Source organism: Equus przewalskii, chromosome 8 (assembly GCF_037783145.1).
Source record: "Equus przewalskii isolate Varuska chromosome 8, EquPr2, whole genome shotgun sequence".
Taxonomy (NCBI): Eukaryota; Metazoa; Chordata; class Mammalia; order Perissodactyla; family Equidae; genus Equus; species Equus przewalskii.
In genome coordinates this window covers 74,924,747-74,949,937 of record NC_091838.1, presented here as the reverse complement: position 1 = coordinate 74,949,937, position 25,191 = coordinate 74,924,747, and the positions used below count along the sequence as shown (strand labels likewise).

General features: G+C 44.7%; 1 protein-coding gene and 1 long non-coding RNA gene across 11 annotated transcripts in view; one reads left to right on the top strand and one right to left on the bottom strand.

Annotated features, from left to right (window-relative positions):
- Positions 1-6,382: 6,382 nt before the first annotated feature.
- LOC139085286 (uncharacterized) lies at positions 6,383-24,311 on the bottom strand. Of its 2 annotated transcripts, XR_011543529.1 has the most exons (5): positions 23,929-24,311; positions 19,356-19,474; positions 16,017-16,173; positions 14,272-14,441; positions 6,383-6,840 (listed from the first exon to the last, which is right to left on the bottom strand). It is a non-coding gene; the product is annotated as an uncharacterized lncRNA (long non-coding RNA). The 2 variants fall into 2 exon arrangements; XR_011543528.1 differs by lacking the exon at positions 16,017-16,173 and having other exon boundaries at positions 23,929-24,282.
- DNAAF11 (dynein axonemal assembly factor 11) overlaps positions 24,121-25,191 on the top strand; it is a 101,364-nt gene continuing 100,293 nt past the window's right edge. For all 9 annotated transcript variants that reach the window (XM_070632062.1, XM_070632058.1, XM_070632057.1 and 6 more), the window contains exon 1: positions 24,121-24,442. In XM_070632062.1, the coding sequence (XP_070488163.1) occupies positions 24,433-24,442 (10 nt within the window). In that variant the 5' untranslated portion in view covers positions 24,121-24,432. The remainder of the gene's footprint in view (positions 24,443-25,191) is intronic.

The window sequence follows — 25,191 nt, the reverse complement described above, 5'->3', positions numbered from 1 at the left end:
GGAGAGCTAATTGCATAGTGAGCCTTTCATTTTGATGCTCTAGCAGGAAAGCATGGTTTGAGAATTGCTTATGTTTCCTGTGGCTCTGCGTAGCACACATTTTTATACAAGGTCACTTGATCTAAATGATAATGCCTTTCAAAGTAAGATGCCTTTTCAAAGTAAGATGCTGAAATAACAATTGTTTACAAGTATGTCCTACCTTATTGTGTACAAGGACTTTCCTCTCCCATTGTATAAATTTTCTATCACTGCTGTAACAAATGACCGCAGTCTTAACGGCTTAAACCAACACAAATGTATTATCTTATGGTTGTAGAGTTCAGATGTCCCAAAATGAGTCTTACGAAGCTAAAATTAAGATGTCGGCAGGCTGTGCTCCTTCTGGAGGCTCCAGAGAAAACTATGTCCTTGCCTCTTCCAGATTCTAGAGGCTGCCTACATTCCTTGGCTGGTAGTTCCTTCCTTCATCTTCAAAGCATATCACTCCAACCTCTGCTTCCGAAGTCACATCTCCTTTTCTGACATTAGTCACCTTGTCTCCTTCTTATAAGAATTTTTGTGACTATATAGGGCCCACCTAGATAACCCAGGATAATCTCCCCATTTCAAGATCCTTCACTTAACCACATCTACCAAGTTCCTTTGCTACAATGGTAATGCATTCAAAGGTTCCAGAGATTAGGAGGTCGACATCTCAGATATCTCTTGGTACTGCCTACCATGGAGACCTTGCAGTTTAACCCTTACAAACATATGATAGAGGTGAGATTTAACCACAAGTTGTATTCTTAAAACTGTATGTTTTTCTCTACACGTATTGTCACTCATGTCATTAAATCTGTAACCTTTGTTTAGGGATTTTTAGTGAACATATGCTGTTGCTTTGTCAGTCCAGCCTTTATTTACCCTATTTTCAACAAATCTCCAATTTCTCTTGAAGATGTAAGCTTTTTCCGATTTCAGTCCAAATCTTTCGGGCGAAGTTGATTCCGTTACATGTTCTATGGTTGAAGTATGTGATGTTGTCTTCGCCAGTCGGTGTATCCCATAGTGACTGGTTCAGGGATAGGTATATGACCCGAATTAGACCTATTGGAACCTATGAGACTTTATCCCAGAACTTTGATTCAGATATTAAGGAACTGGACTTTCCTTTGTTGTTGGATTTGAACCTGGAAGGATATAAACTGGAGCCTTTTCTGGTTACGAGGAGAAATCCCTTCTGAGAATGGACCAGCATAAGGCTGAGCTGAGGAGAGACAGAGAAAGAGACTGGCTCCCAGTGTCTCTGTTTGAGACCTGTTCATGGTGCATCTGAAACTAGAATTTCCCCTGGAGTATTCTTTACGCGAGCCAGGACATTCTTGTTTGGGTTCAGTTTTCTGTCCCTTGTAATGAAGAGCCCAGGACCTCTCTTTGTCCCCAGTCCTGTTGCCCTCTCTCAGCTCATCATCTCTCCCCCATGCTAGTCTGTAGCTAGTCTGGTAGTCTGAAAGCCCTCCATGGTCTTCAGATCTCCTTGCCCCATGTTGTGTTCCCTTCCTCACCCACGCATCCTCTACAATACTGCCCACGTGCCTGATGCCTACTATCCAGTCGCATCTGTAGCACTCTCTGTGCACTGTATTTTCCTGTCATTATTGAGCCACTTGCAGTTCCTTAGCTGTGCCATGCTCTCCCGCTCCTCCTGTCTGCACAGACTGTTCCCTTGCCAGGATTGCCCTTCTCTGCCTGTCCTTCTTGGAAACACATCCTTCTAGAGTCCTCTCAACTCTCACCCCTACATGTGAAGCTTTCCTTGAGTTGCCCAGGTTGGTTTAGGGAGAACCTTTCCTCTGCTCCTGCTGCCCTTTGTCCACACCTCCTTTACACCACTTCTAAGAGACTGTAACTCTTGTTTGTTCCCCTAAATGGCAATCACCTTGTGCCCCCAAACTTTACACAGGGCTAAATACTGAGTAGGTCTTCAAAAATAGTGGTTGACTGAGTGTTAAGATGATGTGGTCATCTTAAAGAAGACCCAGACCGTTCTAGGTCTTCACAGCCTCCGCTTCCATTACTACTGAATACCTAGAATGTCTAACCAAGTGTTTTCCTGAGTGTCGAACGTGGTCGTGCTGGAGGTTTTGCTGCTGGGGGTGAAGCCCAGGGAAAAACTACTGGGTAACTGTTGGTTTGTGCGCCAGGGGCTGTTCTACAGCTTTAGCTGAATACCAGCTGGTTTCATCTTCAGCTCCAGCTCCCCTGCCTTCCTGAAGAGGCTGGAGCTTGATCCTGTGTCGATTTCTCTTGCTGTCTCAGGTCACTTTGTCAAACCCTGGTGGGAAAGATCCACTAGCCAAATGCAACTGTGGGGTTCCACAAAACATTGGTCACCTTGAAATGCATAGGGGTGCTTTTGATCCTCACTACGATTGCCTGGATCTTCAGTGCACAAATGTCACAGCACCTGGTCTGATGGGGAAACAGCTCACCTTGGAGGGACATGTGCAGCCTATTCTCTCTGCTGGTGGAAGGACCCCCATTCACCTACTTACACAAAAGACATACCCAATCCATGGTAGAGATTCCATATTTGCTGAACTGAACCTCACTCTTTGACTTATTAATTATGCAGGTCTTCTAAAAACCTTTACTAGAGATACTATCTTGTTGCTCTGGGAAGTACAAATAATTTATATATATATGTTTAGCTCATTCATCCTTCCATGAAGTCAATCATTGCAATTATTAATAACTTGATAATTACCCAACACTTGCTAGGAACCAAGAATTTTATTAAAATGAAGGAAATATAATCCTACCTTTAAGAAGTAGACATCATAGCAGACAAAGAACCAGTTAAGTGTGTAATTACAAGTATCATCATATACACTTAAGAGCAAAAAGAAATGCATTTTTCTAAATCATGGACAAATTCAGAGTTTTCAGTAATTTCAATTAATTCTTCCTCTGGGATAATGGAATCGTGGTATTGTGCTGTTGTCTTAAGAGCAGAAAGGAGTAAGGCATGAAAGGAGAAGCAAGGTATCTCAAACAGGGAGAGGGGAGAAGAAAACAGAAAATGCGATCACACTGGTAAAAGCAGACAGTAGTAGGAAATACAATCATTGGTGAGCTTACCGTGCACCCCTGGCAATTTCACATTACACATTCTCTTCAACTTCATAACAACCCCTCTGTGCAGGTGTGATGGTTAATCTTATGTGTCAACCTGGCTAGACTATGGTGCTCAGTTGTTTGGTCAAATACTAGTCTACATGTTGCTGTGAAGATATTTTTTAGATGTGATTAATATTTTCAATCAGTTGACTTTAAACAAAGCAGATTACCCTCCACAATGTGGCTGGCCCTCGTCCAATCAGTTGAAAGCTTTAAATGCAAAGACTGACATTTCCCCACTAAGAAGGAATTCTGCCTCCAGAATTCTGCCATGTACACATTCTGCCAGTTTCCAGCCTGTGGACTCAAGACTTCAACATCAACTCTTACTTGAATGTCCAGTCTGCCAGCTTGCCCTATGGATTTTGGGCTTGCAAGCCCCACAATCACAAAAGCAAATTGCTTAACATCTTTCTCTTGATAGGTAGATAGACAGATAGATAAATAGATAGACACAGATAGGTAGTAGATATAGATAGAGATACTGATATATCTATAAATATATATGTTTATAGTTATATCTATAAATATCATATCAAATATATTTATATATATCATGTATCCTGTTGGTTCTGTTTCTCTGGAGAACCCTGATGTGGGGGACTGGAATTTGCCACCCCAAGATACGTCTCTTTGGCATGAGGATTATTTTGGGCTGGTTACTTTCAAAAACTGCAGACAGGAAAGAAACTCTGAAAAGTAGAATTTACTTACCCTTTGTTAAGAGACATTTACATTGTAAAGGAAATCTCCATCTGTAAAGGTGTCTCCCTCTCTGTACCAGGAAGGGGGCATGAACTTATCTCTAGAAACTCTCATCAATGTGGAAGGCAAGGACTCAAGTCTGCATAATAACCTGACTCTTGTTTACTGTACTTGTGTGGTAATCTCCCATGATCGACTCCCCCTACCCCGACCCCCAACATCCTCTTTGTCTTTAGCTGAAGATGATTTTTTGTTTTTTAGATTTTTAAATTTTTTTCCTTTTTCTCCCCAAAGCCCCCCAGTACATAGTTGTATATTCTTCATTGTGGGTCCTTCTAGTTGTGGCATGTGGGACGCTGCCTCAGCGTGGTTTGATGAGCAGTGTCATGTCCGCGCCCAGGATTCAAACCAACGAAACACTGGGCTACCTGCAGCAGAGCGAGCGAACTTAACCACTAGGCCATGGGGTCAGCCCCTGAAGATGATATTTAAGGTGGTGGCTTCAGCCATTTTGGTGAGTTGCTCAGGTTGCGTGAGCCTCTCCCATGTATACATGTTATAAAGCTTTGTTTAATTTTCTCCTGTTATTCTGTCTCATGTGAATTTAACTAGTTCTCTGGCCAGAAGGACCCAGAGCGGGTAGAGGAAATGTCTTCCTCCCCTACACTGACTAATGTAGCAGGTATTATAATCACCACTTTATAAATGCCCTTAGAGAGGTTTGATAACTTTCTCAAGGACACAGAAGTAAGTAGGAGATGTAGGTTTCACGCTCAGGCCTGTGTGACCCCACAGCCCTCGCTCTCCCCACTATTGATAGCTGCTGAGAAGGGTTAGAGGAGAGGGGCACTGAGTTACTCTCTCTGGAACTACTAACTCAGGAAGAAGTTTTCCATGAGGCAAGAGATTAAATGAAAAAGAGCCATCTTTCAGGAACAACTACGACCCTTACTCTTTTTCTTGTATCTCAAGCTTCTCAAATCTAGTTCCTCAGAGGTTTGACATGAATGAGATGCTGTGTAAGAGAGAAAGCACCTAACACTCCTGGTCCACTTTAGGACCGCTGCTTGTAGAGGCTTCTATAGCTCTAGCCAGCTCATGGGAAGAGCGGCCACTTTGATGGAGCCCCTGCTTTGTGACCAATGCTTTAGCTACCTCGTCTATAATCCTCACCATAGTGTTGCCAAGGTTACTTCTTGTCTTAGCTGCCACAACAGGCAAACCCATGTAATGCCTGACGTGGGCCAGGCAGCCTTCCTACATCTTGTAGCCCCATCATAGGCCATACATGGCCTCCGGCTTGCCTGCTTAGCTGCCTCAGGCTGGGGAGAGAGTGACACATCCCTTCCCCTACATGTCAGGAGGGAGGGTTAGTCACATGACCCTGCCTACCTATGGGGACTAGGAAATGTAGGGAGGCATGTGGATCTTTGGGGAGCTCTAGTAGACTCTGCCACACCCTCATTTTGAAGATGAGAAAGGCGAATCTCAAAAAAATGTATGACTTGTGCTGTCACACAACTCATAATCGGCGAAGCCAGGCTTCCACCCCAGTTCATTAACGCTCCTGTGCTGTTTTCCCCACAATGCTTCTTCAAGGAAAATCTACTGCAGTTACTTCAAAACAACTCGGATGCAAAATGATCCGCCTGAGCTGCTGGGGATGCCAACCACCTCCCCTCCCCCAGAAAAGGAATCCCACTATTGCTCATACAATACAGCCGAGCAGACACCTGCTAACTTGGCATACGCTGCATCAATGCCACATTTCCCTACCAGGCCTTGATGAAGGTCTGATCATGTATTTAAAAAAAATCTGCCCCACTGTGAGGACTGCATCCCCTCCATCTGTCCCATGCTGGGCAAAATCTGCCACAGCTGCAAGCTACACCTGCTAGAGAGCCAGGCTGGGGACCTTGCTGGTGGGGGGCAATTTAACCGGTGGATGCAAAAAGCTGGCAACCACTTTGCAAAAATTTTCGTAGCTTTAAAGGAAATAAAAACAAAGAAAATGAAATGCAATGGGGGTTGGAAGACAAAGGCTGGTGCACCAGGACTTTGATTTTTCAATGCAAAAAATCATTTTGCATTTGCACTGCAGAGAGAGAAGGTGACCCACCCTCCACCCCAACCCAAATTGAGACAGCATACTTTTGTGTGGGTGAAACTCAATTTCGGGCTGCAAGTGATCTGCTGTGGGGGAGGCAGCTGACGCTCAGTGCCAGCAGCTCCATCTTTTCTCCTTTTTTAAACTTTTTTTTTTTAGTGAACAGAAAAATCAAGGACCACATTCCAGAGCCTTCCACTTGCCCCATTTCCTCATCTCTTCTCCTACTGAATCACATCCTTTGAACACCAGCACACAGTCCAGTGGGCTATTCCTGCTCTGGAGTCAGACTAGACCTGGGCTGGGCTCTGACCCAGCTGCTTAACTGCTCTGTCACTTTGGACAAGGTATTTTACCTTCCTAAGGCGTAATTTCCTCATCTATAAAGTGGAACAAAAATATGACTTAATTCATAGCATTTTTCTGAGACTTAGATGAGTCCATGTAGGAAAAGTACTTAAAGCTTAACACGGTGCTCGATGCACAGTAAGCTCTCCCAAAGTGGGAGCTGACATTATTACCAGTGGTAGTAAGATTAGCAGGAATTTGCTCTGCCTTCTGGAACCACGTGAATTTCTCAATTAGCAGGTGAGATGGTAGAAGGAAGAGATGAGCAGTGGGGCTTGGTTGAGGGTGTGTCAACCTAGCTGAATAAATAGTTCTTCCAATATTTAACACAAGGCAGAGGGATGTAAGGATGACACGGGTTTTGAAGTCAGACAGGTAGGTTTGACTTGGCTGCTGTCTTTCACAGCCTTGTGATTCCGGACCTATCACTCAGCATCTTCGAACTTCGTCTATTAAACAGGCATAAGTTCATGTCAGTGGCTCTACAGCCTGGAGGGTAGTATCACTCCATGTTCCTAGGACAAATAAGAGAAAGCAAGCTTTTATACCAGCATGAGAAAGGGTTCACTTTAAAAAGGACTAATTTCATTTTCCTTATTTTGAAAGCGATTTGCCATCATTTTATTTAGAAGTCCAATGCGCTGTCCATTGCACCACAGAGCCCACCAACATTTTGTTTAAGTGTCAAGGAGAAAATTCAAATAAGTCAAAGAGAAAAAGTTACCTATAATCCCTCCACTCAAAGACAGCCACTGCCGACACCTTGGTGTTTATCCAAGAAAACTGTCTTGGTTGCAAGGTTGATGAGATAGGAAAACAGGCCACCTAGAGAGAAGGACTTTGGCCATGGAAGCAGCCACCATCTGGGGTCAATCTTGTGGTCATTGCCCTGCTGGAAGCAGAGGCCTCCAGCAGATGATAGGACCAGCCCCCTGCTATGATTTATTGTAAGGGCAGTGCCATCAGCTGTCACCCCGCAAGAAAGTCATCTCGCTCCCCCATCCGCAATGTGGTGGTCAAGATGGCCACACGACAAAAGTCGGTCTTAAAGACTCTTTATCCAAATGGAAGCAGGACATATGTTAAAATCTAGTGTACCCAGAGTATCAGTGTCTCCTCTCCCCTACCTCTTCCTTCCTCCCTCCCTCCCTCCTTCTCTCCCTCCCTCTCCTGTTTTTTCCAGCTCTTAGGCCTAGTCTTGGTTCTGTACTCCATGCAGCTCAGGGCTCACAGTCTAATGAGTGAGGTAGACAAAGAGGCAGTGACATCAATGTGATGAGCAATAAGGTGGAAGGGACTCAGGTAGCTCTGGAGCCCTAAAGAGGATCGTTATGCTCCCACCTCTGCCTGGGTCATGGAGGGACAGACAGAGAAGCTCCCCAGGCATCTTCTGTGCTCCCCTACACAGCACCCAGGCCCCTGCCGTAGGTCTGGTGTCCATCTTTCCTCACGACTACAAGCTCCAGGAGGGCAGACACCATCTCTGTCCCCAGTGCCTAGCCAGTGCCGGCTGGGAAGATGCTCAGGAAATACTGAGTGGACAGAAGCTGTTGAAAAGATGTGTGAGCTGCGGGGTGTTCATCATGGACGTCTGTTGTCTTGTTCTGCCAGTGTCCCTTTTCCTCTCTTCTGGTTCCCGCAGCACATCTTTCCATTACCTCTCCCTCAATCCATGGGATTTTGTGTGGCTGCTGATCTCAAAGCCAGACCCCAAATCCTGGGGAACATGGAGGCATGGGCACTGTTTGGCCAATCAGATTCTCTGTCTCCCAGGGACAGAGGTGATTAGAGGAAAGATGCAAGCAAGCCTGGAGTGAGGGCTGCGCTCAACCGCAGTGGCTCCCTCTCAGCCCGGGTGCCCAGTTTTTTCCTGGAGTCTCCGAGGAACCTCGGGGTCTTTCCAATAGATCCTTCTTTTTAATTGAAGTTAGTCAGAACACGTTTATCTTTCCTGCTAGAAAAAAATATCCAATATATGGTTTTTTTAAAAAAAAAAATTTAATTGAAGTCAAATTCACGTAATAGTAACCATTTTAAAGTGTCCAACTCAGTGGCATTTAGCGCAGTCACAGTCTTGTGCAAACACCATCTCTACCAAGTTCCAAAACATTTTCATCACCCCAAGAGGAAACCAGTACCCATTAAGCAGTCAGTCCCTATGCCCCTCCCCCAGCCCCTGGCAACCTCTAGTCTACTTTCCGTCTCCACAGATTTACCTATTCTGGACAGTTCATATAAATGGAGTCATACAAGATGTGGTTTCTATCACTTAGCATCATGTTTTCAAGGTTTATCTACATTGTAGCATGTGTCAGTGCTTCATTCCTTTTTATGGCTGAATAATATTCCCTTGTATGGATATACCACATTTGTTCATCCATTCATTCACTGACGGATGGCTTGGTTTTGGCTATTGTGAATAGTTCTGAAACACTCTTGAAGAAGGAGTATGAGTTTGGAAGGTGAAGAAAATGGGAGAAGACATTTAAGAAAAAAGGAGCAACTTATCTAGGGCAGAGAAATGTTCCTGCCTGCTCTCCCCTCTTTCTACTCTTACAGGCTACAGTCCAATCTACATTGAGCAGCCACGGTAATCTTTCTAAAATGTACAGCAGATCATTTCACTTTCCTGTTGAAAAGACTCCATCCCACATTACCTTTCCTCCTGCCTACTATGCTGAGACCACAACACTGCTCTCCTTTCCGTTCCTACAACACACCAAGCTCATCTCCACCTCAGGGCCTTTGCACCTGCTGGACTCTGACAGAAACACTCTTCTCCCTGAACTTCTCAAGGCCAGCTTCCCCTCATCATGCAAATGCCTCCTCTGCGGAGAGCCCTTCCCAATCACTCTAGGGACGTCCTCCCCATCCACCCCCACCACCCCAGGTCACTTAACTGTCTCATTTTCTGAACTGATCTTTCTTGTTCATTTGTGGTCTGTGGTTTTTTGTTTGCTTGCTTTGGTTTTTGTTTCCCTCTGCTCTGCCCTCTTTTCTTAACCAGGACCGAAGCTCCAAGAAGGCCAGGAATTCACTGAATCCCAAGTACACAGACGAGTGTCTGGCATAGAAAGTACTCAGTAAATAATTATTTAATGAGCAGATGGCTGGGCGTGACCCACTGGAGAACTGGCAGGGAATATGGTGTGGCTGGTGTAGAGAAGGAGAGCAGGAGGTTCACGGGTTGTGATGGAAAAAATGACAGTGCCTAGAATTTCCGAGATACCTCTTTATGCCAGGCTCATTCAAACTGAGCTTTAGAAATTATCTGATTTGATTATTGCATGGTACTGAAGGGAATGGAATGCTCATCTGTTACTTCCGCCTCAGAGTCAACATAGAAACCCTAGAAGAGAGTTGTTCCTGCGAGGTGGCTTTGCAAAAGGAAGCACGGAGGACGGGAGGAATCAGAACCCCTGTGTTCTCCTTAAGTGCTGTGTCACTTTGGCCAAATCACCTAACCTCTTTCAAGTTCAGGTTTCTCACGAGCAAAATGGAGAGTACTAGAGTTTAAAAGCTTCCCGTGGTCTATTATAAAATCTGAGATGGTTCGTAAGCACTCTTGTTTCACCCTCAGAACCCCCCGGCGAGGTTGGTAGTGATTATTATTCTCTTTTTATAGTTGAGGGTCCAAGAAGGTAAGTTGCTTGCCTGAGGTCATCTGTTAACCCCTGGAGGAACCAAGACTAGGGTCCGGTGTTGCTTCAAGTCCAGGCTATTTTCCCCTTGCACATCCCTGCCTACCTCACTGGGCTGTTGTGATGATTGATTACAAATTACAAGCACGTGCATTCAGCCTTTTCTCCCAGACTCTGTATATCACTGACCCTGGAAGTGGGCTAGGTGTCCTCCTTGCTTCTCATGGCTCCTTCTGCATCTTTGCCCCACGCTCCTCCCCCAAAACCTCTAGTTTTGGGGCTCACACCATCACACTGTATCATCTGCTGCCCTTTCTTGGTGCACTCAACTGCCAACCCATCATTCCTCGAAGACGTCAGCACCTCCTTGTCGTCCCTCTCTCCTGTCACAGCTGTCATTCTTCTTGGCGATTTCAATGTACACATGGAAATCCTCTCTCATACTCTGGCCACTTGGTGTCTTTCCTTCTTTTCTTTTTCTTTTTTTTTGAATTTTTTTTTAAACATCTTTGTTGAGTTATAATTTACATCCTACAAAATTCACTTGTGTCAAGTGTACAACATAGTGATTTTTAGTGGGTTTACAGTTGTGCAACCATCACCACAGCTCAACTTTAAAACATTTTTATCACCCCAAAAATATCCCCCCTGCCTATTTGCAGTCACTTCTCATTCCCAGCCCTCAGTTCCAGGAAACCCCTAATCCACTTTCTGTCTCTATAGATTTGCCTTTTTTAGACATTTCCTATAAATGGAATCATACGATATGTGGCCTTCTGTGTCTGCACTCTTTCACTTAGCATAATATTTTCAAGGTTCATCTGTGTGGTAACATGAATCACTACTTCATTTCTTTTTATGGTAGAATAATATTCCATTATATGGATATAGTATATTTTGTTTCTCCATTCACCGATGGGTGGACATTTGGGTTGTTTCCACTCTTTGGCCAGTACGAATAATGCTGCTATGAAATTCACATACAAGTCTTTGTGGAGACATATGTCTTAATTTCTCCCGGGTAGACACCTCTGAATGGAATTGCTAGGTCATACGGTAAAGTTATGTTTAATATTTTAAGAACTTCCAAATTGTTTTCCAAACTAGCTTCACCATTTTGTACTCCCACCAACAGCACATGAGGGTTCTGGTTTCCCCATGCCCACACCAACACGTGGTAATGTCTGTGTTTGTTGTTGACAGACAGGTAATATCTTTTTTATTGTCACAGACATTTCATTTTTTTGACAGACATTGCCCTAATGGGTGTGAAGTGTATCTGTTGTCATTTGGATTTACATTTTCCTGCTCACTAAAGACGTGGGGCATCTTTCATGTGCTTCTTGTCTGACTGCTCACTTTTTTTTTTTTTATCTCCTCTGTGCTTCTAATCTTGTCTTCCACCTAAAATCAGTCACACACCCTCACAATCAAATCCTGGACCTTGTCTATACCTTCCTCATGATTTCAATTTTGAACATTCCACTCTCAACCATCACTGTCTTTCCAGCTCACTACCTCTTCACCTCCAACAATTTTCGAGCACTACTGGGATCAAATTCTATTGATTCTAACATCTTTTCACTGTCTCTCATCCTCTGTCCTGTCTTCATCTTAGATTCCATGGGTTGTCATTAAAGTGATTCCCCTTGTCGACGAAAATAATCCATAACCAATCTATAAATGAAAATTTGGGAGAGTTTATTCTGAGCTAAAATCTGAGGACCATGGCCTGGGGCCTTTCTTCCCGAAGGAAGAAAGGGCACCAAAGAAGTGAGGTATACAGAGTGGTTATATACCCCCAAAAAGGATGTTTCACATATGATTGAAATGTCACCCCCACAATAGTCACAAGATTGCCCTGTCGGCACAGCACTGGATGGACACAGCAGGTAGTGGGTCTGCTATCTCAGAAGGCATGGCAGGAGGCAAGTCTATTGTCTCGAGCTGGGTGGTCACAGGTGAGCGCAGCAATCAGTTCCTAGCCTAAGGAAAGATGCTTAATCCTTAAGGAAATGCCAACATTGGGAGGGGGAGGGAAGTTGCAGCTTTATCTCAAGGGCCTTTGTTCTTGCCATAGGGAATATCTAAAGCAGACATACAATGATGTTCAGTGGCCATGGTCAGGCCCTTTTGGAAAAACAAGGTCAGGCCGAATTAGGTTTACACCAAATGGTTTCCTCACATACTCCAATATATCCTGTTGCTTGCCATTTCTATTTGTCACCCTGCATCTCTCTTCCTTCACTGCACTTTCTTGGTGAAACCACAAGTGTGGATGCACCCAATGTTATATCAATTATGCAACTTTACCCACACACTGAATGTAGCTTGAGAAAATACACACAATCAGGCCTTTCTTTCTTCTTCTTTTTTTTTTTTTGCTGAGGAAGATGTTCTCTGAGCTAACATCTGTTGCCAATCTTCCCCTTTTTTTGCTTGAGGAAAATTAGCCCCGAGCTAACATCTGTGCCAGTCTTTCCTCCACTTTATATGTGGGTCACCACCACAGCATGGCAGATAAGTGGTGTAGGTCTGTACCTGGGATCTGAACTTGAAAACCTGGGCTGCCAAAGCAGAGCACACCGAACTCAATCACTATGCCATGGGGCCAGCCCCAATCAGGCCTTTCTTTAAATTCATGACCGTAAACCTCATGGAATGTTTGGTGGTCCCTGGCAATCATCTTACCCATCCCATGTGTTCATTATCCCATTCCCCAGGTGACTATTTCATCCCTTTCTCCTCAAACCCTAGGACATCCTCTCCACATCTCATTCTTACCTGATGTCCTTGCTTCCTATTTCACAGAGAAAATGGAACCAATTATGAAGACACGACTAGCCATTGGCACCATAGCTATCCGCCTACAAGCATCTGTTCCTATGCTTTTTCCTTCCTGTTCTGTAGATAGAAAGTCCTGGCTACTATCTATGGCTAACTCACTGCTCATGCACTGCAACCCTCCCTCTCTTATCTATTCGTGGATGTTGCTCCAGGAACTGCCTGTCTGCTACAGCAGCAGCATGTCATCATGCTGTAATAACACCTGTCTTAATTAGGCCCTCGTTTGATTCCACATCCTTTATAACTACTCCCCTCCTCCACGTCTCTGCTCCCAGTAGCAGAAAATTCCTTGGTAGATTTGTCTTCTATACTAATTTGTCTCTGATTCTTCTCCGCCAAGTCCATCTTGAACCCACCTCAAACAGAATTTCACTCCTACCATCCACTATAGCAGCCCTCACCAAAGCTGCAACAACTCTCGACTTTGCTAAATCAGGTGGTCAATTCTTCAGCCTCATTTGACTTCACCTATGGCAGCATGAAACACAGTTAGTCGCTCCCTCCATCTTGAAGAGCTCTTCTTACTTGGCTTTTCCTCCTACCTCACTGGTTTCATGCCTCCCTTGCTAATTCTTCCACATCTTGCCAACTTTTAAGTTTTGGAGTGTGCCCAGGCTTAGTCCTTGGACCTCTTCTCTGTCTAAACGCCCTCCCAGCATGGTCTCATCCATGTGTGTGGATGTAAACACGTCTATAAATCACAACTCCAATTGAATCTCCAGCCTGGACCTCTGCTCCATATTCCCATACCCAGTTGCTCTCTCTATATTTCCACCTGGATGTCTAAAACATACGTCAAATTTAACACGTCCAAAACGGAGCTCCTAATTCCTACCTCCTCCGAATCTGCCATTCCACTGTCTTTACTGTCTTGGTTAACGGAAATGCCCTCTTTTCAGTTTTCCAAATAAAAAATTCAGGAGTCGTCCTTGGTTCCTATACCAGTTTGCTACAGCTGCTCTAACAAAGTACGACAAACAGCGTGGCCTAAAAGACAGAAATTTGTTTTCTCTTAATTATGGAGGCTAGAAGTCTGAGATCAAGGTGTCAGGAGATTCGATTTCTTATGAGGGCCATGAGAGAAGGATGTGTTCCAAGCTTGTAGATGGCCCTCTTTTCCCTGTGTCTTCACATGCTCTTCCCTCTGTACATGTCCGGGGCCATCACATTTGGAATAACACCCTGTCTCCTTACAGGGTCCTACATGATTATTTACCTCCTTCCTACCCCATAACATTTCCTCTTTGCTCATCTGCCCCAACATACTAGCCACCTTTTTTCTGTTCCTTTAGCAAGCCAGGCTCTCCCTTATCTGAGAGCTTTTGCTTTTCTCTCTCCCGGGAAAAATCTTCCTTTAGGCTCTTCACATAGCTGGCTCCTTCTCATGCTCAAGTCTCCCCCCAAACGTGACCTACTTTGACTACCCAAAGTAGCCCTCCTCCAAACTTACTCACTGACCTCATTTCTCTTTCATAGCTGATATCATCGTCTGCCATCGTCTTGTATAGTATTTGTTTACTTGTTTACTGTCTATCTCCTTCATGAGTATATCAGTTCTCAGATGGTCATACTCTTTTCAATCTTGGTCACCAATCTACCGCCAGTCCCAGGGGATTGATATATGCTTGCTGAAAGAAAAAAAATGAGTAAATGAATTAATGAGACCCTCTCATGCCCGCCCAGATTAAGAATCTTTACACCAACAACAGCGTACTCTTGAAACAATTATTTGAATACACATGTATGTGTACACACACACATACACACACTAGGTAGGAGACAGGGCGGGCAGAAGACTAGATTAAAAATAGAGTTTGGAAAAGAGTGTCAGTCCTCTTTGTTCCTGTAACCAAAGCCTTGTAAATACTACTTTTCTCTAAACTGAAATGAGAAGCTATGAATTCTAGAAGATTTTGTGAGTAAGGCCTCTCTCTGCCTTGGGACAAATGGTGCCCAGCCGAGCTGTGTGACATGGAAGGTGAGATCATTTTCGGCAGCTGCCATCAAACTTGAAAAGGGTTGATTGATATGACAAAGTCTTTTCACAAAGAACATAAATCAAAGGAAATGACTGACAGCGAAGTAAACATTTTAGAACTAGAGTAATTACGAATATATTAGCAATTAAAATAAACTTATTATCATTAGCAAAATTGGCAGCTACTTGCAATTTCCCCAGGGGCCTCATTTCAAGTTTATCCTTGTAGATTATATTAAGGCAGGAGTCATGTCTTTGGAGATACAGTTTTAATTTTTGTGGATTTCGTTTTCTCGCATCCACATCCACAGTAAACAGACCTCAGTGGTCCTCGAATAACAATCTTGTGGATCTGAGGTTTGCTAGGAGCCGGACGCAGGTGTTCTAACACTAAAACTGAATAAAGCTGTTGTTTACCCAACTCTCAGAGAAAATTAAATTAGAGAATATAATTTTTAATTTTTTTCTCTTATAATTTTTTTAAAGACTTCTGCACCTGTTACCATTTGTCTTCCAGGGAGTGCTAGAAAATGACAAATCTCCTCAGCTTGAAGTAAATAAATAAACTAATCAAGGAAAAAACAAGGTCGCCAGCCTTCTGAAATCAATAGCGTCTTCCCTCTGTGGACACATGTGCTGATGGGTCCGACTTTTTGGATAGTAGCAGAGGCAGGATTGAACCCTCCATCTCTTTTGGTTCCTTTGTACCCTTGGCTTCCTGCTCATCCCTGCGATAATGGGGAGAGCATCTTTAGCATCACAATGCATCAAAACTGTATCAGTTAATGTTCTTTGTTGTTGGTAGTGAAAACTGACCCTGGCAATAGAAGCAAAATGGTGAGAGAATATTGGGGAGCTCACAGAATTGCTGGGGAGCTGGGGAGGGGCATAATAAAGAGTTTGCCTTGCCCAAAGAGAAGGTCTGGCTTTTGTCCTCGGCTTCTAGGAGGTGATCTGTAGTCTTTGTTTCTCTAGGGGCCTTGAGTCACAATGGTTAGTCTAACTACGGCTCTACCTGTGTCTATTAGGGTGAGGGCTGTCCACACCAGAAAGACGAACAATGTAACTTGAAGGTGGGAGAAGCTTTGGGTCACATAGTATCAGTTGACCTAGAGACCGAGATTAACCATATTGACAATTAATCAATCAATCATGCCTACGTAATGAAGTCCACATAAACACTCTGGGCACCCAAGCTCAGGTGCGCTTTCCCGGTTGGCGGTACCTTGTATGTATGGTTACATGTCGATGCCGGGAGAGGAATGTGTTTGGACTCCGTGGGGAGAGGACAACAGAAGCTCCACATTTGGAAGTCTCCTGGGCTCTGCCCTATGTGTCTCTTCTTTGGTTGATCTTAATTTGCATCTGTTCCTTGTAATAACCTGTAAGTGTAACAGCTTTCAGTCAGGTCTGTGAGTCGTTCTAGAGAACTGTCAAGACTGAGGGTTGTTTGGGGAACCCCCAAACTTGAAGTTGGTGTCAGAAGTGAGGGAGGCCTTGTGTGGAGGCTACACCCTCTAAACTTTGTAGCTGGCCTTACCGATTTGCAATAGGGGCACCAACAGCTGCAGTGGGCAGGAATTAGAGATGCTCTGGAGTGCCAAGAAGCTAGAAGCAGGAAGTGGAGTAACCATTGTCCAGGTAAAACTGTCTGGCCAGGACACCACAGTGATGACCTTTCCACCCCTCTGTCACAGCTCTCAAGAGAAGGTCCACAAATAGGGGTCATGTACCCCCACACTGCCTGTTGTTTAGAAATCGGAGAAAAAAAGTAGGTGCAACTTTGGCTTCTATCTCATCAAACTTGGCACCTAGAATTGCCCTCCAGCAAGACCCAGAGGAGTCGATGCTGGGCACCAACACCGACAAATGTCCACTTCAAAAGTAAGGCTATGAGAGACAGTCAATATGAGCAAGGTTCTGCTCTGTGTTAGAGATGTTCTACTCAGAAGAATCTGGAAGACTTAAGTCTCCTCCCACTGAGGCTGGGGAGGATCCAGAAACAGCAGATTCCCCAGGGGCATGGCAGGGCGAAGCTCGGAGGCTGTGGGACAGGCTGGGCTGAGAGGCAAATAAGGAAGCAACTCAGGAGACCAGAAAGGGGGAGGGCATGCCGGTGCCCATCTGAGAGAGGCTGACCTCACGGGAAACGAAAGAAATATTTTATTCTGTCTTCTGGATTCTGAATGCACTTGTGATCTGCCACTAGTAACATTGTGTTCTTCATGGCAGTGACCAACTGGGTCTGAACCCTTTCCTTTGGGTCTGGAAGGGATGTAATGGAAGGGTTACCCAAACAGATGGTGTAATAAGCTGCTTGACAGTAAAGGGATTAAGTTTAATTAATGGGCTTTAATACACACGGCAGCATTTTATGCCATTCCACTTTTCAGATGAGAATTATTGCCTAGTTAAGCAGGAAGAGAATCCATAGTTATGAATTTTAGACTGAGGAAGGACTCTGGAGACCACGTGGTGGGAGGTGGGGAGGCGAGTTGATCTGTGCACATAGAGGGTGGGCCTCAGCAGTCTTGGAGGAGCCAAGGAGGAGACTTTAGCTCAGGGGTTTTCGAACCCTACTTCTGCGAGTTTCCCATGAGCTGGGCCTCTATTATCAAACAAAACCAAATGCTGTTCTTCTCCCAGGTCTGTGTAGACAAATAACTGACCGAATTGTCTTGGTTCACCTCAGGGTGGTACTCAGGGACATTGACACCTGCTTCAACCTGAGAAGATTCCCTTTTACGTGCCGTAAGTATTAGGATTTGAATAGAGAACTCAGGCTGCTAAAACAATGCTTAGAAGCCACTGTGTCCAGTTTCTTATCCAGAGGAGGCATCTCCTCCTACAGAATCCTGCACAGATGAATTAAACATGTTTTAATTAACAAATTGTGTTTAAACACAATTAAACCTCCCATTAAACACGGTAGTGGAAAGGACTTGTCCACCCTTTGAATCTGGGTGCATTTCTGACCACTTCAGCCAACAAAGTACGAAGGGAAGAGACTTGTCCACTTCCCGCAGCAGTCAGCTCCACCATTCAGTTATCTCTTGCTGTATTAAAATTTAAAAACCCACAAACATAAAAGAACTCCTTTAATATATCTCCTTTAATATATATCTTTTGTGGGTCAGGAATTCCAGCAGGGGTCAGCTGGGTGATTCTCTTGTTCTATGTGGCATTGACAAAGGTCAGTCACTCAGTGACACTCAGAGATGGATGGGCTAGTTTAGAGGGTCCAAGACAGCATCACTCAATATCTGGCGTGTGGGCAGGGAGGGCTGGAATGTTGGGGCTGGCTGGAAAGGGCACCTATACCTGGCTTCTCCAGCGTGGTGGCCTCAGGCTAGTCAGACTTCTTACGTGGTGGCTCAGGACTCAAGAAAAGTCAGTGTTCACCAGAGTGAAAGCTCCATGGATTTTTATGAGCCAGCTCTGTAAATTACAGAGCATCTCTTCCTTGGTACTTTATTGGTCAAAGTAGTCAGAAACACACCCAGATTCAAGGGAAGGGGCCTGGACACCATCTTTCAACAGGAAGGATGTAAAATAATTTGTAGCCATGTGCTATTGGAAAATTCTGTTTCTTGAGGAGCTTTTTCTAACTTGGGGAGTAAATTTGCCTCCTTATCTTCAAGTCACTGGTTCAGTTGAGGGCTCATGAAACATTTTTCCCTTGTTTTTTCACGTAGCCATCCTTCAGGTACCTAAAGACACCTCTCACTCAGCAGTCTCTTCTCTGACATAAGCTCATGGCCCTCCATCTTTCTTCACACATAATGATAAAAACAGATGTATCAAGCACCAACTATGGGCAAACACTTTACACATCATCTCTTTTAAACTTGGCTAAAACCCAATCAAGCAGGCACTTTAAATCTTCCCATTTTACAGATGAGTAAACTGAGACACAATGAGGTTCAGTAATTTGTTTAAGGCCCCGAGACTTGAGCCCTCAGTGGTGGAGTAGGACATCCTGGTTCCTCTCCTCCGAGTAAATTCAAATTAGTAAGAGTCCTTCCTAAAATGTCAACTCTTGCTTTTATTAAACTAATGGAGACAAGCAGAAGTTTGGAGATTAAAGTAATTAAACAAGGAGGCCATCAGACTGAGCGGGCTCTAAGCTCTTGGCAGCCTGTGAACAGAAACCTAAGCCAGAGTCAATTCCTATAAAGACCTCAAGATTCAGAAATGGAGACCTAAGAACAACCAATCACAAACAGCCAGGTAGGTTCTCTCAAATAAGGCAACTGCTCAGCCTCAGCCAATCGAATAATTGCTCTGCTTCCCGTCCCCTCTACAGAATTCTCTCCCCAACCCCCGGCTGAGGAGCACTCCTCACCACTCTCAGTTTGGCGCTGCCCGATTCAAATTGATATTTGCTCAGATAAACTCTTGAAAATTTTAATGTGCCTCAGTTTATCTTTTAATGGAGGAAAAAAATCATTTTATACTTGATTTTGAGATGTGTTTTATTGGAGTGTCTGATGTTTGGGGGTCTCGCATCCAATAACACAAATTCATACCCATAGATATGGGTCAGGAAGCCCTGGGAACTTACCTAGTCGTCCTATTTCACCCCCTTCTCATTTCCTGTCTTCAGTCTACCAGCCAGAAGAAGTCTTCCCTCTGATGGGTACAACAGACCAACCCAAAAATGCAGCTCACCACCAGTCTCCCCTAAGGCAAGCAAAACAGTCAAGATTAATTTTCCTAGACCTTTTTCATTGGGTTTGTACAAAGTAGACCAAGTTTCTTCATCTGTAAAACGGGATAATAGTACCTACCTTTTTGGGTCACCATATATGGAGGTGATTATTTTGTTTACAAAATATGAATAGTTAACCATTACTGAGTGCTTCCTATACGGCAAGTACAAGAGCTTTACATATATTTGTTTCAGTTACTCCTCATAGTGTCCAGTAGATGGAAGGCGCTTGATAAGTATTTGCTGATGGAAAGAAGGAAGGAAGGAGGGAGGGAAGGAAGGTGGGAGGGATGGAGAGAGAGAAGGAAGAAAGGAAGGAAGGAAGGAAGGAAGGACGGAAGGAAGGAAGGAAGGATGGGAAATTGTAGAGGTGCTAATAAATTTGGGAGCTTGGTTTTTGTGTCATGGATTCGCAGTGAGAAAACTCTTTTGAAGGAAAATGAAGGCAAAGTACTTGTAACCATGATATTAGTTATGCAGCACAAAAATACTAAATTATATATAATAATAAAAATAATAGGAACCAAATCGCTTTCTAGGTCAGTGTTCCTGGAATTTATCAGCACAAAAGAAGTAGGAGGACTATTTCGCTGTTACTGGAATTTGAAAAAAAAAACCCTCTTCAAGATTTACTTCTACTTATATACACAAAATGTTGCAGCAGTTTCCTCAGGAAGCACAACTAGTCTTGTTATATTTCCAAGAGGCAGAGAAACGAGTCTATTTTGAATAATGATTTGCATAAACAGACACACACCATGACTCTTTAAACTATCGCACTCAGTTTGAGTGAAATGAACCTGACTCTACTTGGAGCTGTCACGTTGTGATTTATTTCCTAATTTCCCTTCCTGTCAGTAGACTGGAACAATCACAGCCCATTGTACACCTGTCCTTCACGCCCCATGGGTCCTCTGTTTCTGAGAAACACAGTGACTATGGTGATGGTTTGAGGAAGGACACAGCCTAGCCAGCCCAGGCTGGCCCACGACGAATTATGAAGTAGATATTCCCAGCCACCCTACATTATCACTCAAGGCTCTTCTCTGTGTCACCAGTGGTGGAACAACCTGTCCAGACTCTGCCCCTAGAAGGAGCTCTTATCCTAGATTTTGGTGAAAAGGTCTTAAGATGAGGAAGAGCCCAATGACCAGAAGAATGGGGCATCCTTGCTGGGTAGCCTGTTAGATTCCCTTCAAACGTGGACACCTCTGTGGTGATCCTACTTAAGTCATGCGATGTGGTTCTTACATCCAGGATAGCTAACGTCTTGGAGGGATTGCCTCACTGACTCATTCATTCAATCATTCAACGAATATTTATTGGGCACCTAAGGAGAGTCAGGAATTGTGCTGAGAGCTAGGCTTCAGAGAAGAAAAAATAAACTTCTTCCCTGCCCTCAAGTAGCTTTAGTCTAGAAAATGATGCAGTAGAGAGTATAGATTTGGGCACAAGACCCTGGAACCACTATACCCTAGTAATATAATCTCACTGGGCCTCGGTTTCCTTTTCTGTAATATATAAATGATAAGACTGCCTACCTCCAAGGGTTGATGTGGGAATTAACACTTTCAAAGAACGTGGGCAGTGCTGAACACACAGTGCTTAAAAACATCTTAGAGATTCTTTTTTTTTTTTTTTGAAAGATTCGCCCTGAGCTAACATTTGTCGCCCATCTTCCTCTTTTTTTTTCGTTTTGCTCCCCAAAGCCCCAGTGCATGGTTGTATATCTTGGTCGTATGTCCTTCTAGCTCTTCCATGCCAGCTGCCACCACACCATAGCAACTGACAGACTGTGGTGTGGTTCCACAAGCAGGAAATGAACTCAGGCCACCCAAGCCGTGAGAGCCCTAAACTTTAACCACTAGGCCATCAGGGCTGGCTTGATATTTTTATCCAGTCGAACGACTACTCCACTGTTTGTTCACTTATGCGTGAATGAATAGAATACCCCAGTTCCTGACATAGTAAGTTTCACAGGAAAAATTCAAGACTCCTTTGGCAACTAGAGAGTTTAAGATGAAACTGGGAGTTCAAGAGTGAGTTTGTCTGAAGGCGAGACTAGAAGTTTGCAGCCAACATATCAGACACCTGTGTTGCAACTGCTCTTGAGAATTTCTAGAGTCTTAGACTGTCTCTGTCTTGTCTCTTCTGATCCAGGGGCCGAGATCCCTTATACTGGGCCTGACCTCATGCCTCTGTCAGCTTAGAAACTAAGTTTTCTATCTGGAATACCCGTAGTACCAGCTTCCTGCCAGAAGCTAGATCCTTTTTAGGCTTGATGAATCCTTGCTGTCAAAATGCACAAGTTCAAGCACAGGCATATTTGCTAAACTAGCCTGCTGCTCATGGCATGTCATCTCCTACCTGAGTAATCAGACACAAGCTCACAGACCTCTCAGTGGCACAGCTGTAGGTGATTGCCTACAATGTCATCTTCATGCGGAAATGGGAGAGTTTTAGCTCTGGAAGGTGGAGTCATCTGGCCGATGTGACACAGTGGCAATACATCCATGGGTTTGAACCAGTTCTCCAACACCAGAGGTCATACTCTTCACCCCACCCTGTCCTGCTTCCAAAAAATAGTGAAATGATGAGCACTAGACTTTTGGGTAGGAGTAGTAGATATTACCTTAATTTATAGTTTGAGTGCCTTTGGGTGTCTCCTTGGCACTCTAAATATTTCTCCCACTGTCCACACAGTGGTAATGCCACATAGTGCCTGAAATCCTGCCATTCCAGTTCAGTTCCTTTGGTCTGGCATTTGAGATCTTCTCTACCCCTATCTAATTTCTCAGGCTTACTGTTCAGAAATCCCCTTTATGCAGTTGTCTCTATGGCCAAATTGACAAGCCTCTGCTTCACTCTACCTTCTTTGGCTTTCCTGCCTCTTTGCCTCAGTTTATGCTCTTGCCCCCATCTGGCAAATCCTAATAACTGCCCAAAGGAATAAGTGCCCACAGTAAATGCTTACCAGGTGTCTGCTGAAAGAATATATTTCTTTGTACTCAATATCGCTCTATGAAACTTCTTTTTAAATGCAAACATAATACACATACCAAAATAAGAAGCACGAACATCATATTGTTTACTATGACTGGGATGGGAGGAGTTTTTTTAATCTTTTACATATTGCACTTTGTTTTTGCAAATAGGGTAGAGGATAATAATTTTGTAATAATAATACATTAAAAATAAAACAACTCTTGGGAGGTGTAATACCTTAAAGTGCTGTCGACAAAAATAGTCCATAACCAATTTATAAATGAAAATTTGGGGTGAGTTTATTCTGAGCCAAATGTGAGGACCATATAGCCCAGGGACTTCCTTCCCTAAGGTAGGAAGGACATCAAAGAAGTGGGGTGTACAGAGTGGTTATATACCTTCAAAGAACATGTTTCACATATGATTGAAATGTCTGTTTTATAATAGTCATGAGATTGCTCTGTTGGCACAGTGATTGATGGACACAGCAGGCAGTAGGTCTGTTTTCTCGAGCTCGGTGGTCACAAGTGAGCACAGCAATCAGTTCCTAGCCTAGGGAGAGATGCTTATCCTTAAGGAAATGCCAATGTGAGGGAAGTGGCACTTTTATCTTAAGGGCATTCATTCTTGCCTTTCAGACATAGGAAATGCTTAAAGCAGACTTACAGTGCATGATCAATGGCCACATCAGGCCCTTTTGGAGAAACAAAGTCAGGCTGAATTAGGTTTACACCAAATGGCTTCCTCATATACTCCAATATATCCTATGGCTTGCCATTTATTTGTCATTGCTAACATCTGAACATCTGAGAATGAATGAGTTTATTCATGTCCTTCCTAGTCCAGAATAGGGGTAAAGCACATTGGGCACTTTTGGAGAGAGGCCCAGTGAAGTGTAAGGCGAGCAGAAGGAGCCTTAGGAGATATACTTCTTATACTTTATAATTAAGAAAGTGGTGGGTAGGGATTACCCACCCTGAGGGGATAATAGGCAGTGTTTTTAGAAAACTTGTTAGCAGCAAATTGACTGGTGTTGGGCAGTGACTTTAAAGAGATGGAATCTAACAATGACAACTAACCTTTACACTGAGCTGTTTTTTCTTTTTTAAAGATTGGCACCTGAGCTAACAACTGTTGCCAATCTTTTTTTTTTTTCCTGCTTTATGCCCCCAAACCCCCCTTTACATAGTTGTATATCTTAGTTGCAGGTCCTTCTAGTTGTGGGATGTGGGACGCCGCCTCAATGTGGCCTGACGAGCGGTGCCACGTCCGCGCCCAGGATCCCAACCCTGGGCCGCAGCAGCGGAGTGCGCGGGAACTTAACCACTCGGCCACGGAGCCGGCCCCAACACTGAGCTGTTTTTAAATATTGTCTTTCCTTCACTGAAATCGTCTTGTTAAAGCTTCACAAAGATCCTTTGAGGTCATTATTATTACTCACCTTACAGGGGTGGAAATGGAGGCTAAAGAAGTTTAAGGTGACACTGCTCGTGTATGGCGTGTGGGTCAAATCCAGATCTCCGGACTCTGGAAGATGTTAAAATAAGAGGGAAAAGTAGAGGCAGGGCAAGAGGCACGCCTAGGAGGCAGCTTCCATCAGGAAGTAAGAGCGCCCTGTGGTTCTTTTGTTTAGCCTGGCCAGCTGATTCGGGGAAAGGGAATCGCTCTGCAGAAAGCCGAGGACGCGGACATGGAAGAGGACGACGTCTAGGCTGGGGATTGCTCCTGTCTCCTCTGCGGGAGCTCCTCCACCGCGGAGTCACCCCTCCTTGCTCCCCGGGAGCGCAGGAAGCGCAGCGCCGCCTGGTCCCGCGCGGCCGCCGTAGCGTCCCCGTTGCCATGGCTCCCGAATCCCGGTGCGGACGCGCAGAGGCGTGACTGGGAGCGGGAGCCGAGTCTCCGGGTCCACGTCGAGTTTCCCGTGCCCGCGAACCCGAGAGGCGCCATGGGCCGGAGTAAGCGCCCCCCTCGCACCCCTGCCTTCGATCTTCCCCCCTCCAGGAGTTATCCTGGGTCGCGCGGGACCCTCGGCGCCAGCCTCCAGGCCGCCGCCGCCCCATCCCCGGCCCTTCGCCCTCTGCAGACCCGCTGAGGCAGGTCCTTCTCCGGCTGGCGGGGCAGAGGCCAGGCTCCGCATCCGTTCAACGGGAGTGGGCGTGGAGGGGCGGGTGAGAAAGACCCTGGGCATGATGAAAAGGGGTAGTGACAGTACAGGGGTTGGCGTCCGACAGCCCCGGGCCGGCCCTTGCACCTCCTCGCTTGCTGTGTGGGGTGGGCTCGTAGTCTCTGTCTCAGAGCTGCAGTCTTCAGAGTCACTGGGGAGGCAGGGCAGCTGACTCCGGAGCCTGCCTCCTCCACCTGCTGGCTATGAGACCGTGTGAGTGACTTCACGCCTTTGGCTAAGCCCCCTCGTCTCCAAAACAGAGGCAATAATAGTATTGTTTTGCAAACATAGTGAGTGTTGTGACAGTATTTGTTTAAAATGACACCAAGAGAATGTGCAAAGTGATGAGATTAATAGTTACTTGTATTAGAAGCAACCATTTTTATTAGTTTGAATCATTCCGATACCAACACCGTTTTTGACCTCCCCAAATGACGGTTCAGTACAGTTCAACTTGTAAAAGTGTCATAATTAATATTTTAAATCCAGAGACTGTCCTTAGATGATGGGGTTTCTGCCCTGGAAGAGCTGATAGTCTGT